The sequence below is a fragment of the Vanacampus margaritifer genome, chromosome 6 (genome assembly GCF_051991255.1).
Source record: "Vanacampus margaritifer isolate UIUO_Vmar chromosome 6, RoL_Vmar_1.0, whole genome shotgun sequence".
Lineage (NCBI taxonomy): Eukaryota > Metazoa > Chordata > Actinopteri > Syngnathiformes > Syngnathidae > Vanacampus > Vanacampus margaritifer.
In genome coordinates, this window is record NC_135437.1 from 22,297,478 (window position 1) to 22,312,353 (window position 14,876).

Genomic DNA, 14,876 nt, shown 5'->3' on the forward strand with positions numbered 1-14,876 from the left:
GCTTTATAAAAGTCTAAAGGGGATCGTGTCCTCCAAATATAAAGTACTGCATTACTTTGCATGCTTGTTTGACATTTTTCTCAATTTTTATTTTCCCCTGTCTGTAGCCTTGGTCATGCGGACTAAATCAGCAGTTCTCCTTGCAGTGTAAAGAATATTTAGACCTTTGTACAGCGACTTAACTGACAAAATTATTTTCTATCAAGTCTTAGAGTCATGGTCCCGATCCAAAGGGCGCTGCAACATTACAGGACAACAGAGCACTGCCTCCTCCATCCCCCTCCTCCAATCCACACCCCTTATGTCGTGGCAACAAAAACTCCAGCAGCAGCACCAGCACCCATTGAGCCTTGGACAGGTCTTGTTGCCTTCTTTATATTTGCTATTTAAGTGGTACAAATGACAGTGAACCTGCGTTCGTCACAAGGAATACTTTCCAGACCCAGCCATGATTAGGTGAAAAAGCTCCATATAGAGACCGTCCCAGATTCAACTACCTGTGGTTGTTAGTACAACCACCAACATAGCAAGTTCCAAAAACTGTGCAAGACATTATAAAATGCTACGATTGTTTAGAAAATCAAACAAATATGTATTTAAAAATTTAAATAAACTTCTCCGTGTAAATAAAGCCACTGTAACAAATCACTCCCACCTACTTCCGGTGTCTTACGCACATAATTTTTTTCTCCATCAGAGCCCGCAGGAATAAGGTGGATTGAAACATGAGTATTCTTTAGTGCTTTTTCTCCACTCTTGTTGTGAAGTAATTGGAGGATTTTCGTTGTCAAGCAGCTCGCCAAAACACAAGCAATGTTTGCTTCAAGCTGTTCGTCACTACCAGTTGAGGTTTACTGTAAAATTGACACATAAAGCAAAAGACGATCAAACATAGTACCTGTATATTTAATGACCAAAATGTTCAACCAAACCATAATAATATAAGTCTTCTAACATAACGCCATAGACGGGTTCATGGAAATTAGCATGGATGTTAACTATGGATCTTTAAACAACCGCTGCATCACATTTTCAACTCCTCAACTTTTTTGTCGAGCACATTCAAAACAACAGCAGCAGAAATAAAGAGCTGGAAGGCAAAACATGACAACAAAAGAGAATTCAACATAAAAACACAAGAAAATACTGAATCCAACTATACAGTACAAAATTTCTCACATTTCTTACACATCTACATTCAGTAGAGCGCAATGCTGTTGAGAATTGTGCTTAGTATTGTGCTAGATGGTACGCAACTCTAAATTTGATTTGTTTGTATACTGGAAAAACTCATAAAAAAGCGAACTCATTGAGCTATTTTCAGCAGTAAGAATTTATTACTTTTTCCAGAATGAATTTGATAATGTCAAACACAATTAATACCTTTAAAAAAAAATAATAATAATAATTCCACTTGCTGTTAACTGAAGATCACCTGTGCTGAGGTAACGACCAATCATGTCCCACCTGTTTTCTGGTCAGCAAGCTGAGCCATGATTGGTTGTTACCTACTTTGTCAACACAGGTGATGTAATCTCTAGTCGACAGCAAGTGGAAAACTTGTTTTTAAAGGTATTAATTGTACATGAAAATTAATGAAGTCATCAAATTCATTCTGGCCAAAATATTCACTTTCTACTACACTTCTAAGTATCCCTTTTAAAGTTTATTCTTAAAATGTTTTCTTTAGTTTAGCAATATTGATTTGATGTTTTCAGACAATATAATGTTTTTTTTTTTTTGTCCTGCTTTAGGTGCAGCCATTTGTTTCAAACCACAACATCAAAGAGTGGAACGGCAACTATGGGCCACTGCGACCTCACGCCTTTATTCCCCCTACTGTCCACACACACAACTTCCCCCACCTGGCGCACAGCAGCCCCAAGCACAAGTTAGGTGCCCCGCCCCCACACACCCTCTTATCTTACCCTCCCAGGGGACCCCTTACCACAGCCCCTCACCCTATGTTGACCTCTCATCACCCTCCTCTACTTCAGCACAGCTACAGCCTCTCCCACGCCCAAGGGGGCGCTATAGTCCACCAGGTGACCATGGGCCTCGGCAGCCATTCTCAGCAAGCTGGCTATCACAGGCTCCTCCCCTCACCAACAGTCCACCCTCATCAACAGCCTGGCTACGCCCACCACCCCCACCAGTTCAAGCCGGCCTTCCCCCCGCCAATGCCCCCTCCTCACCCATACATGGCCTCGCCAGCCGCCTACACGGGCTTCCCTCTGAGTCCCACCAAACTCGGCCACCATCCTCAGTTCTCTTATATTTGAGGGGCAGAGTGGGCCCGCAGCAGCAGCACCACCAATGGGTCTCGCCGTGGGTCACGAAGGCCAACAGCAAACACAGTCGGGCTGCGACATGGGCAAGTAGCGCTTGCAGCAGAGCACAAAACAAACATTTGTGATCATGAGAGGAAAACGTATAAAAACGTATAATGTTCAGTTGTTGTTGAAGGACAGTTAAATTCACCGCGTCTCTAATCTGATTATTAGTAGGTTGGCGATTGTGTTAAATTGTTGACGCCACTTCAGTTCGGAAAGACTTTCTATAAAATCGTACCTGCCAGCGGATGAATAATGTAAAGCTTTACTGAGAGAGCATGAGACGCGACACTGGCGCAATTTCAGGCTGTGTCCTTCGCACATAACTTATCAAGTTTTCTTTAGGAATCTGTCCCGCATCTGGCTATCTTTCATTTCATTTGTGTTGCCTTGTAGCATGTGCGTACCACTCAGATCTGTTAAAAGCCATGCTTGGATTGAAGGTTCTCTTTGTTTGTTGCTGCCGCCATCTGCCAGTGCCTTAACAGCAGAGCCCAAGATGTCACTTCAGGAGTTTATATATATATATATATATAGTGTATATAAGTGTATTGTTTATTCAAATAGGCTGGCAGCACTTAGCCTTCAGACTCTGAATATGATGGGCGTTTTGGATAAATAGGAGGATTCTTTATTATGTTTAAATATTGTTTAACTTAGTTTGCTTGCTAACTCAGAGTATGGTTTTACTTAAGCTACAGGCTGCACATTTAGGGCTTTGACTGAATGATTATTATTATTTTTTTGTATGTGTGAAAAGAGTGATTTGATATTTTGATAATCAATATCTACTCACTATAGTACTTAATTCATAACAGTATTGTCACTGTTTACTGTAACTGCAATACAATCTAGATAGCCTCTGGGTTGCTGTGTTTTGTTGTTCCTTTTAGTTTGATTTGCAGTTTTAACATATTTGTTGGGGGGGAGTGGCATAGATCTTGACAATAAGTTTTCAATGTTCACAGCGTTTGAAATAATCTAGTAATTTACAGTATCCTCGTTGAGCTGTTTTGTGTTCAAGGTATATTAGTCATTGTTTTAACGTCCAACCTGTTTCTAGGTTGAGCCTGTCAGTTTTGTTACATTCCTTCAGGGTGGGTTATGCATAGCCTTGCTATTCTTTTTATGTGTTCAATTTTTGCGTGGAGTAGTGCTCAGTTGGTCTTTTATGGCAATCAGCACCAAAGACATTGTGGTTCAATCGTTTTTCTGAGGCACACGTTGATGTTATTCATTCTTTCACCTCCAGCAAACTGTTGCCGTTTGAAATAAATATTGTCAGAGATCTATTTTACAAATGAGGTTGAGGTTTTATTTTTCTGAGCTATATTTGGCAAATTGTATTTGGAATGTATAGATATTACGCTGCTATGTACTGATTATCTGCCACTTTGTAGCTGTGAATTTAGAGGATGAATCTCATTTAAGCCTGCAATTCTGTCTATATTGTAGTTCTGGTGACTAGAAGTGGATTTTACTTTGATTATAGAGTATAAATGCTATCCTACATGCTAGTGCCTCTGTATATCTGCTATAATGTTTTGAAGTGATTTGTAAACTGCTGTAATGGAAGTTGAGCATTTTTTTTTTTTTTTTTGGGTTTGGTTTTGCGTGTGCGCGCTTGCGCGTATTTGCGTGTGCCTTTTAGCATCAGTATTTCATCTTGAAATGTAGGCTGATATTAACTCTTAGATTGTGTAACCAGTGTGGTGTTGACTTCTTTTTGTTGTAGTTTGTATTGTGACATGCCTTTTTCCATATCGGGCTGTATTTTCGACTCTTTGTACTGTACAACTAGTGCCTTTTTCCAAACTGGCTGACGGGGGATGTCTCATTGATATCATACTCATTGCAAATGTGTGTACTAGATCCTTCTTAGAGGATAGATCCCTAACTTGGACATCACCAACAGTTTGAAAAAACAATGTGTTTTACACAGTATCCTAAGAAAGTATAAGTCAGGGAATGTTTATTGCGCTCACCAAGAACACCGTACAGTACTCAAAAATGTAGGACCTGAATTTAGATAAATGCAAAGCTTTACCTTCACACCTGAATGTATTTGTGGAAATTCTGTTGGATTATAAGATACCTGATCAGTGTGTTTCTCTCAGTGTGTGATCAGAGCATAGGTGATTCTTGTATGCAGCTTTTACCATAGGCATGTTTTGTCAGGAGTTCTTCCAAAAGGCTTTATCCACCAATCAACGTTCAAGTTGCCCTCATCTATTTATTGTAATGGTTTTGCTGTGTTGCCTATGTAATGTGTATTTTATGTATAATTTGCTACTGTGTTAACAATCCTAAAACAAATGAGTGGTTGCACAGTTCAAAGTGGTGTGCCTCTCAGGTTTGAATTTAGTGTGCGTATATTTTGTGCCGTTGTCATGGCACAGACATTTTCTCCATTCATATATATATATATATATATATATATATATATATATATATATATATATATATATATATATATATATATAAAAAGTAATTACACACATGGACGAAGTTGTTGGTACCCTGCTGTAAAGGGGGTGGGGGGTGACCAAGGTGGTTCCTCTAATTACAGAGATGTGATTTTTCCGCTAATTCGCGGAATTCCGCTTTTTTTTTTATCTCCCCCCAAAAAAAAAAATCCGTTTTTTTTTTTTTTTTTTTTTTTTGTAGTTCATTGTGTATGCACATGACTCCGACAGATAACATCTTCTGCTATAACAAAGACATTTGTGGTATGCTCTAATATGAGTTACTTTTCATTTGGTCATGATACAATTATTTGTTCATGAAATTTGAACTCTTCAACATTATTTATGTGTTAACTTAGTAATCACATTAGTTAGATATGATGATATTCTCAGTGATAGTTTTTAAAAGCAAAGACAGTCCAATGTTTTTTAATGTGACTGATTTTGAGTTGACTAAAACTGCCATTTTATATGGGATAGTTCAATATACATTGAAAATTTATGCTGTTGTTTTGTCTATTTCTTTGTCATGTGAGTGCATTGAAAGTACTTAAAAACACGGAAAACCCATGAGCTCCGGCTAAATTTTCAGATAATTTCACTTTGGTCAAATCACATCCCTGTAATTAGCATCAAAGGTGCTTTTATATTTGTAAGCAGTCATTCCTATTTAAAGGGTGACAAGTAGTCACCACGCTGTATAAGGCAAAACAGCGCATTGTTCCAGGAGATCAGAAAGAAAATTATAGACATGTCAAAGGTAAATGCAACAAAAGTCCATCTCCAAGCAGCTTGATGCAGTTGCACATACAGAAAATAATCATGGCAATGTAGCCAACCTCCTTTATGTGGCCTCATAACAGATGGATCATTTGAATGGTAACAAAGGATACCAGAATAACCGCCAAAGATTAAAGGTGAAGGTCAAGGTGGTACATCAGCGTCAGATCGCATCATCTATCGTTTGAGCCAAAGTGGATTTCATAGAAGATGACTGAGGAGGAAGTCACGGTTCAAAAATAAATAAGTTCCTATCTGTATGTTTACAAGCCACAAAGCTTCCGGGAGAATGTCTGTCATATGCAGACAAGACAGAAGTGGAACTTTTTCGCAAGTCACATCAGATGCAAAAATGAAGCATACCCAGAAAAGAACACTGGCCCTACTGTGAAACATGGATGGGGGGGGGGGGGCTCTGTTATGTTCTGCGGCTGCTTTGAACATTTATGGAAGCCTCTGGCAAAGGCATCCTTCAAACCTAGGACACTCAAGAGTGGGCCAAAAAAACACCACCTGAGAGGTGCGGAAGTCGAATTGGAAGTTGCAAAAATCGTTTGATTACAGCAAATAGTCTCAAAAATGTTGTGCAACAAAATAAGGGTGTTTATTTTTGTTAAAATTTTCAAATAATTCTATTGAACCATAATTTAAAAAATAATAATTAAAAAAAAGCAACGTCATTTTTATCGGTCAATTTTCACATTTAAAAAAAAAACAACAACTTACAATTGTTATAAAATAACAGATGTGTAGTAACAATTTTGTCCATGTGTGTATGTTCCTTTGCTGGCTCTTATTTGGTCTCTCAATTATATCTTATTGTTTCTGTCAGATGAGTACCATCACACAAAATGAAAATATGTACCACCCCGGTGATTTCCAATCGTCCCTTATCAATTTGGATTTAGCCTTGACTGTCCATGCAGTCACCAGAGGGTCAAAACAGTTCCCACAGGCAAATGGAGCCCAGCAGCCTTAAGTATCAATTAAACCAGAGGTGGGCAATCTCAGTCCTCGAGGGCCGGAGTCCTGCAGGTTTTAGAGGTTTCTCACTTCCAACACAAGCTGATTCCAATCAGCAGGATCGTTATCAGGCTTATGCAGAGCTTGCTGATGAGCTGATCATATATCAGCTGTGTTGAAGAAGGGCAACATGCAAAACCTGCAGGACTCCGGCCCTCGATGCCCACCTCTGAATTAAACGGATCAACTTTTCCTTCAAATTAGGGCAACTGTCTTAAATAATACATTTTTGTCCCGGATTGGTTTCCTTGTTTGTGCTGGCACTTGTATAAGTTACTAGTTCTAATTCAATATAGATGTTATGTGAAGATTTCTTTTGTTTGTTGATGTTGGGTACCGAGCTGCATAGATGTCCAGTTAAGTCCGCAGACTCATTTAAGTATAATTAGTACCACAAGTCTCTAATTATTTGGTTGATGTTATTGTATTTAGTCAGTTCTGTAGACACAGTTGGTAAGTTGAAACCATTACCGTTAAAACTGAGTACATTTTTGTGGTTTTATGATTTTGTGTTCTTAAATGCTACACTAGGTTGGTATGTAGCAACTGCACTGTGCAATATACAACATTATGAGGACTGGGGAAATTCTAATTGTTTGGCTGTCACCTGTGTCACGTGTGTGATTCTCCCCCCCCCCCCCTCTAGTTCTGAATTTTAGTGTGACCAGGCCTTATTATGTACTTAGTCACAAAAAGCGGGTTCCTTCTTGGTGACTTATTGGTGAGTGTCAAATTATGAATTGATGTCAAAAGTTCTCTTTGAAATAAAAAAAAAACATATCTTTTGCTTCAAATGCTCTTTGTGTGTTTTTTTTTTAAATTTAATATGTATATACTTAAATTGCAAAATTTTCTCTCTTTTTTTCAACAGATGCAAATACATTTCGGCAACAATTTTGTCTTTGCTCATCAAAGCACTGTCCCAGAAAGTCATCTCTTCCTCATCAGCTCACAGGGCAATATTTGCTCCCACTCAGGGATTCTCAATCCCGTCAAATTGAGCATCAATGTCCCATTTTTAGACTAGAAGAAACATTTGAGGTTCAGAAATGTAAACGGTTAAAGAAAGAAAAAAAAAAAAGACAAAGCCCAGAGCAGCAAACCTTGCAAATCCACTTCTAGTAAAATAAATAAATAGGCCTACCTGTAGATGTATCAAAATTAACATGTATAACAAGTTAAAATAGAAGAAACCGTGTTTATGAATGCAGTTTTCCCCCCCATCCATTTTAAACTTTTGTGTGAATTTGATTGGCTGGTGTGTCTGTTATTCACCCTGTCCACTGCAAGAGGTCACAATATTGAAACAACCAAAAAAAAATTACACAAACTTAAAAATTGTGTCATGTATATTTTAAATAATAAAATAATAATAGTTCTAAATTTATAAAGCAATGCATGCAACAATATTTCCCTTAAAAATCGACCTATCAAAGTTGCATCCTCAGTTTGTCAACTTTATTCACAGTCCTCACTAAATGACACAATAGCCCGGGTCAGCTGTCCCTGACGACCCCCTTTCCTCTTCCTGACTTTCTTTTAAGCAGCACTTCATTTTAATAAAGTGAAGTCATTGGGACATTTAGCAATTGAAAACAATTAAGTACTCGTAGCTACAGTGTACAATAGGTTTTAGTGGAGAAATGCATTCTATGGTTCGAAAAATGGATGGATAGATGCATGAATCATTAAACTTAATCATAAAATACAGACGAAGAACATAGCAGATGCTATAGCTAGACTATGAAAATAACCACTGTTGGAAGCCTTAACAGTGGAGACTGTTTAACACAGGGATGTGATTTTTCCGCTAATTCGCGGAATTCCGCTTTTTTTATCTCCCCCCCCAAAAAAAAAAATCCGTTTTTTTTTTTTTTTAGTATTTCATTGTGTATGCACATGACTCCGACAGATAACATCTTCTGCTATAACAAAGACATTTGTGGTATGCTCTAATATGAGTTACTTTTCATTTGGTCATGATACAATTATTTGTTCATGAAATTTGAACTCTTCAACATTATTTATGTGTTAACTTAGTAATCACATTAGTTAGATATGATGATATTCTCAGTGATAGTTTTTAAAAGCAAAGACAGTCCAATGTTTTTGAATGTGACTGATTTTGAGTTGACTAAAACTGCCATTTTATATGGGATAGTTCAATATACATTGAAAATTTATGCTGTTGTTTTGTCTATTTCTTTGTCATGTGAGTGCATTGAAAGTACTTAAAAACACGGAAAACCCATGAGCTCCGGGGGGCATCGCCCCCTTGTCCCCCCACCAGGGCACTGCCCTGGACCTAGCTGGGTGCCAGCGGCCCCCAGACCCCCGGCTAAATTTTCAGATAATTTCACTTTGGTCAAATCACATCCCTGTTAACAATAGTGTATGAAGACCACTAGTGGCTAGACATGACCATTGCTTTGAAGACTTGAAAGTGGAGTTTCTACATATGTATGGTCCAACAGCCACGTTTAAACCAAAGCTTGACAGTTGGCAGAAGGGATATTTGTTTTCTGCTCATGTCAAAACAAAAATCGTTTGTGACACCATTCCAGTCAAGGAGGAGAAAAATTTACAGTGTAGCTGCTGATGAGAGTCAGCACATCGGTCGCCGATTGAGGATGTGGAACAGCGGGGAAGATCATCAATGAAGGAGGGGAGAAGAACATAAGAGAAAAAAAGAAGGCAAGCAGATTATGGAGGAGAATCGAGATGTTGTACATGTTTGATTGTTTTTGTTTAAATTTTTTAATGAAATATATTCCAGTAGTTGTAAACAGTTATGAACAAATGAAGCTTCATGATGCACTTGTGGTATTTAAAAAAAAAAAAAAAATATATATATATATATATATATATATATATATATATTTTTTTTTACTCCCCTAGCTGTCAGTTTTGGTTTAAAGATGCAGGGGAAATTTGATGTTATTTCCATTGCACTAGCCTTTATCTTTAAACCAAGAGTATCATATATATATATAAATAAAATGCTTATTATTGCCAATCCAACATTATTGTAATATCCAATACATTACATCATCAAAGACAGCACGCTGTTTCCAAGATTTTAGATTGGTCAGCGATTTGTAAAAATAACATCCATACATGTGCACTGACCAATAGTAGGAGAGAGTGGCCTAAGTAGTGCCATTTTTTATTTTTTTTTTACTTCTTAAAATGTCTTTTACACAAGGGGATTACAGGAATGCTTTAGCTAAAATATGTTCATATAGTTTAGGATGTTGTGAATGCCTGGGAGCAATCAACTTTGGATCTTTAATAAAATGTTTGAGAAATATACCTTTTGAAAAAAGTGGTTTTGTGGCGCAACTTGCCCTCAGTGCGTGGTAAGTTGTGCCATTAGTCAGAATTCACTTGGGTAAATTGTGCCATTGATAACAATTAAAAAAAAAGATCATTTTTATCTAAAAAAATGATAATGCTATCTAAAAGGAAGACAAATTCAATACAAAACTTTGATTTGCAGGTTTCAGAGGCCTTCTTTTGATCTTTTGCTTTTCCTGTTCAGCCTTTTTATATTCTCTTTCTTTGTGAGCCTTCTCCATCTTCCTAGGAGTGTCAGTCACAATTTTTGTTTTGTCTTTTTTTTCTTCTTTTTTTTTTACAATTCTGTTCTTTGTTTCTGTGGATTTTGGCAAGGAAAAAAAATAACAACTTCTGAAGACACATAACCCAAGTGAGCAGAACAACCAGATTTGTACTTGTTGAGTGCTCGGGAGGGTGAGTTTGAGCTTCTTTTTTTCTTCCTCTTATCCCTTTATTATATTTTTGGGGCCATCCTGCAGATTTTGTATCTACTTTCCAACCAGACATATGGTCTTCCCCTCTTCCACTGTTCTTTCCAACTCCTCAAAAGGAGTTGGAACCCTGCCTGTCTGTCTTTTTTATATCTGGTGCCATGATGAATTTTGGTCAAAAATTAAGAATGGCACATACTTTTAGTGATCAAATGTAAGAATACGATTTACAACAACAATAAAATACAGTAAAGTAATATAGAATAAATAATCATAATTTAGAGGAAGTTGTGCCACTGGCACAATTTAACCCAGGTTCTTTGGCACAAATTACCCCAAGAACACCATTTTGGAAAAAAAAGCATTGCCCAGCTGTTTAGAGCCAGCGTCATGCTAACCATATAGACTCATGAAAACATGTGTAAACACAGCCATCAAAAAACCTTAATCATATTTTTTTTTTTGAACTTATATGTGCTTACCTCTCAAGCCATGTGTCTCCCTTTTTAACCGGATGAGCAAAATGGATGTCTCTTCAAAAATATGTGGTCACATGACCAACTCATTCTATGGTTTTCTAAATAACAGGGCCCTTGGCACAAATGACCCCACTCACCCCTATATGTGCTGTTGGTAAATGTTGGCTAGAGCAATACTTGGTTGTTTATGTCGCAAAAGGGCAACATTCAAGACTATTGACTGGGAGTGACAGTGCTGCAAGAATATCGTACAATATGGTCTGTAATAATTGGACCTCCTATGCAGCGTTTCATGTACTGTACCCCCATTAGGCTCCTTGCACACTATCTGACAATAAGAGTACCACTGCCACCTATTGTAGTGGCGGTGCAATTACACTTTATTCTAGTACGACCAACAACAACAAAAAAGTTCCTTTAATTCACACAACCCCTGCCCCACTCGCCCAGCTCAAACAATAGGTGAGAATGCGCGTGACTATCAATGACCTGAAATTAAAACAATGACCCCCAAATTATTATTTTTTTTAAAAAATATTGTATTTGGTGTTGCATCATGTGTACCCCCAATGTTAATCCTGCAGAACCTAAATAAAAAAGTAAATCAAGTGGATATTGTAAATAGAGCTTGAGAAGATGTCAAGACTTCCTGGGACACGGAGTGGCCATTTTTCACAGGTAAGCTACATTTCATTTTAAAATGTTTGTTTGTGTTGCCTTCATAATTTAGCAAAACCATAATGTTACAAAATGTTGTGTTTTTTTGGTGTTCCTATTTCATTGTCAGGGTCTACATCACGTTATTTAGAGTTACCCAAAAATAATTTCCTGCGTGTTCGTTTTTTTCAAAAAGGAGACGGAATAAAGACTCAAAACGGCGTTTAACATTTTGTATTGTGTCTTCCAAAGTTCAGCAACAAAACAATTCAGGACAATCCAAGACGGTCCTGGGCATGTCCTCTCTCACGAGAGAGTGCAAGCGTCTTTCTTCCGTTCTCGATGTCTTTTTACGCGGTCTGCTTGTGGGAGCCCGTCCATCTGGTCGTGATGAGAAGGTTAAGCTGACCGTTCAGAAGGTCCAGTAATGCCGGGGTGTTCTGCCATCGAGCCCACTGATTGGTGGAAATCTCCTTGCCTATTTTCCTGCCAAACAGAATTGCAGAAACAGCTCCCCTTGCCCTAAGTACATCTTATATAACTCTTTGACTGCCAAAAACGTTAAATAACGTTTAGTAAAATCCTATGGAGGAGTGCCAAAGACGCTAAAAGACGTTTTTTTTTAAAAACAGAGGTGAAACTAACCATTTTCTATTGTTGATTACTCAAAAATGGAATAAGGTAGAAACAAACTTTTTTTTTCTGATGAAAGATGACAGTCCAATCTTTCATTTGGTAGTATGTGTGTTTCCATAGTCCAAACACATAATTTTCTGTGGACCTTGAAAGATCAGTCAAAATGCTTAAAATCGGCTGGCACCCACGGCATCCCTTTTCTGAAAACGTCTGGCAGTCAATGGATGATATTTACTTCTGCGATAAACTGACCTCAATCAACGATACAATGACTACGTTTACATGCAGGCAATAACCCTTTTAAAACCCGAATAATGGCAATATTAGGGTTTTAAAAGGCCATGTAAACACGCGCAATAACCCGAATATGCTCTTATCGGGGTTTCCAAACGTCATGTATACGGGGATAACTCTGTCAACTTGCACATGTAAACGTGTTATTCTGATTGTTCCAGAAACCCGAATTCTGACCATAACCCGGGATATTCTCTGCATGTAAACGTAGTCAATGTTTTTGCAAGTGATTGATCATTAACCTCTTGGAGCTGAATTGCATATTACTCTTAAATGTAAGTAATATGCCGTATTTCCAACAACGGCAACCATTTCACAATCAGAAAAAAAAAAAGTCCAGACGCTCATAAACCGACTAACCCGGCAAGTTTTCGATGTCGCTCACTAAGCCACGCCCCTTAAAGGCAAACATGCAACGCTATAGTTTTTGTAATTGGTTTAGCCCAATGTATTACACCATAGCTTTTGTGTTTTTTGATTAGCTGTTGTGTTTATCTTTTTTTTTTTGTTTGCATTGTAAATAATCCTACGCCTACCCCTAATCTGTTACGTCATCCTCATTAGTCTTTGATGTTGTTGTAATAATGTTGATGTGTTGTTGCACATGCAGGTAGCCCCCCCACTAATTTATATTTTTTCTTAGCCAATTCTGAGCATTAGATATTTGGTGACTAGTTTGATAGTCTAAATTCCAGAGAGAAACTAAGTCTGTAGAGGTCTGTAGGTCTACTTCTTTATACCCAAGATGTTGAATCAGTAATTTCTTTGCTTTTGCCACTTATGATTATCTTTGACCACCTATAATGCTCAGCAGGCCTATGCGCATTTCCGTTTCCTAAGTAAGAGAGCAATTTTATTTTGAAGGCGCCATCAACTACTTCCGTTCACAAATCTGGAATTGACGCGTTGGCGAGCATCTTTGCGGTCACAGCAGGGATATCAGACTTCACACACACACAGACAGCGTGACGGGTGACGGAAGAAATAGATCAGTCTTTGTTTCCCGGTAGAGAGCCAAAGCCAGCTCCCGGCGGAGGGTCCATGGAGAGCGGAGCCCTGCTTGTGCGCACCCGGGGCAGCGTGATCGGATGCCGCCGTTAGCTGTTCTCCATCCAGCATTAATTGGTTGACCGATGGCTCCCAAACATGCGCTCTTTCCCAGCAGCGCTGGCCGCGGGGTCGGGCGAGAAAACAATCCAAAAAAGCAATTGTGGAACCAGGATGTTTGGACGCCGAGGCAGGAGAAGAAGACGCGGGCGCTGGGCGGGATGCTGGCCCGGTGCTTTGTGACCGTCAGTGCGGTCCTGATGCTGACGATCCAGTGCTCATTTGCTGCTGATGGTGAGACGCTGATGCTTCACGCTTCCATCGTTACACGTCCTTTATTTACGCCTTAATCATCACTAAGGCAGAAATAAATGTTGCTTTAGATGTGATTGTTGACATCTGCTGTCTCATGCGTCCTCTCAAATTAGTGAAGCTTTTATTTGAGGACGTAACTAGACGGTTATTGAGTGGGAGAGCTTGTTTTGGCTCTTAGATATAAGTATGGCTTTTAGAGACAAAATGTTGATGTGTTTGGAACAGTTAATCTTGCTGTACAGTGTATGCAGCTCTGGTAAAATTGAAGCCAAAAACACTAGATACATTTTGCTATTTGGACTTTTAAAATATATATATTTTTTCGTAACCCCTGGGCGTTATTTTATTTTGAAATGGCTTGGTCAGAACCATCAAAAAGCCCAAAAATGGTCAAATAACGCCCAGGGGTTTTGGTAATATTTATATTGTGGATTCGGGAGTTATGTTGTCAGCTTATAAAATGAAACTTATATTTTCAATAACAACATCAAAATGATAATTTTGCAATGTCATTTTTTTAAATACAGGTCATCTTATGTGTGCGTGGCTTATGTAAACAACCTCCACCCTGTCTGAGTTCTATTTAAAGCATGTGCGATTGAACATCACTTGTTCCAAGTGTCCCTAAACGCGCATTGGGGGCGCACAGTGGGCGCACAAGCAGCTACAACAATGACCACGCTTTTGCTCTGCAATTATTTATTTATAACATTTTTAATATTATTATTCATTCACAGAGCATCGGGCTAGAAGTTTTTCAACCTCTATCATTTCCATAGGGGACGTTTCATTGTCGACGCAGATCAATGATTTATGATTTCCCTGTCCTAGAGACATGCGAGAAGAAAAACGCACACACACGCACACACACACACGCACACACACACACACGCACGCGCGCACACACTCACACCAAAATAGCAGCAAGGCCCTTCACATCTGGTTTCAGCTCTTGCAGAGGACCATACGGTTTAATTATGCATGTATCAAATATTGAAGCCAGAAGTTTGTTATGACTTTTATTTACAAAATGTGTTCTCAGAATCCAGAAATGATTACACAGATTTGAAATGGTCA

At 38.5% G+C, this 14,876-nt stretch overlaps 2 protein-coding genes across 10 annotated transcripts in view; both read left to right on the top strand.

Moving 5' to 3' along the window:
* Positions 1-7,395, top strand: part of hipk3a (homeodomain interacting protein kinase 3a) — a 30,106-nt gene extending 22,711 nt beyond the window's left edge. For all 3 annotated transcript variants that reach the window (XM_077567747.1, XM_077567749.1, XM_077567746.1), the window contains exons 17-18: positions 207-358; positions 1,755-7,395. In XM_077567747.1, coding sequence (XP_077423873.1) covers positions 207-358; positions 1,755-2,282 — 680 coding nt within the window. In that variant the 3' untranslated portion in view covers positions 2,283-7,395. The remainder of the gene's footprint in view (positions 1-206; positions 359-1,754) is intronic.
* A 5,940-nt stretch (positions 7,396-13,335) lies between these two features.
* Positions 13,336-14,876, top strand: part of kiaa1549la (KIAA1549-like a) — an 88,663-nt gene continuing 87,122 nt past the window's right edge. For all 7 annotated transcript variants that reach the window (XM_077568286.1, XM_077568288.1, XM_077568287.1 and 4 more), the window contains exon 1: positions 13,336-13,778. In XM_077568286.1, the coding sequence (XP_077424412.1) occupies positions 13,571-13,778 (208 nt within the window). In that variant the 5' untranslated portion in view covers positions 13,336-13,570. The remainder of the gene's footprint in view (positions 13,779-14,876) is intronic.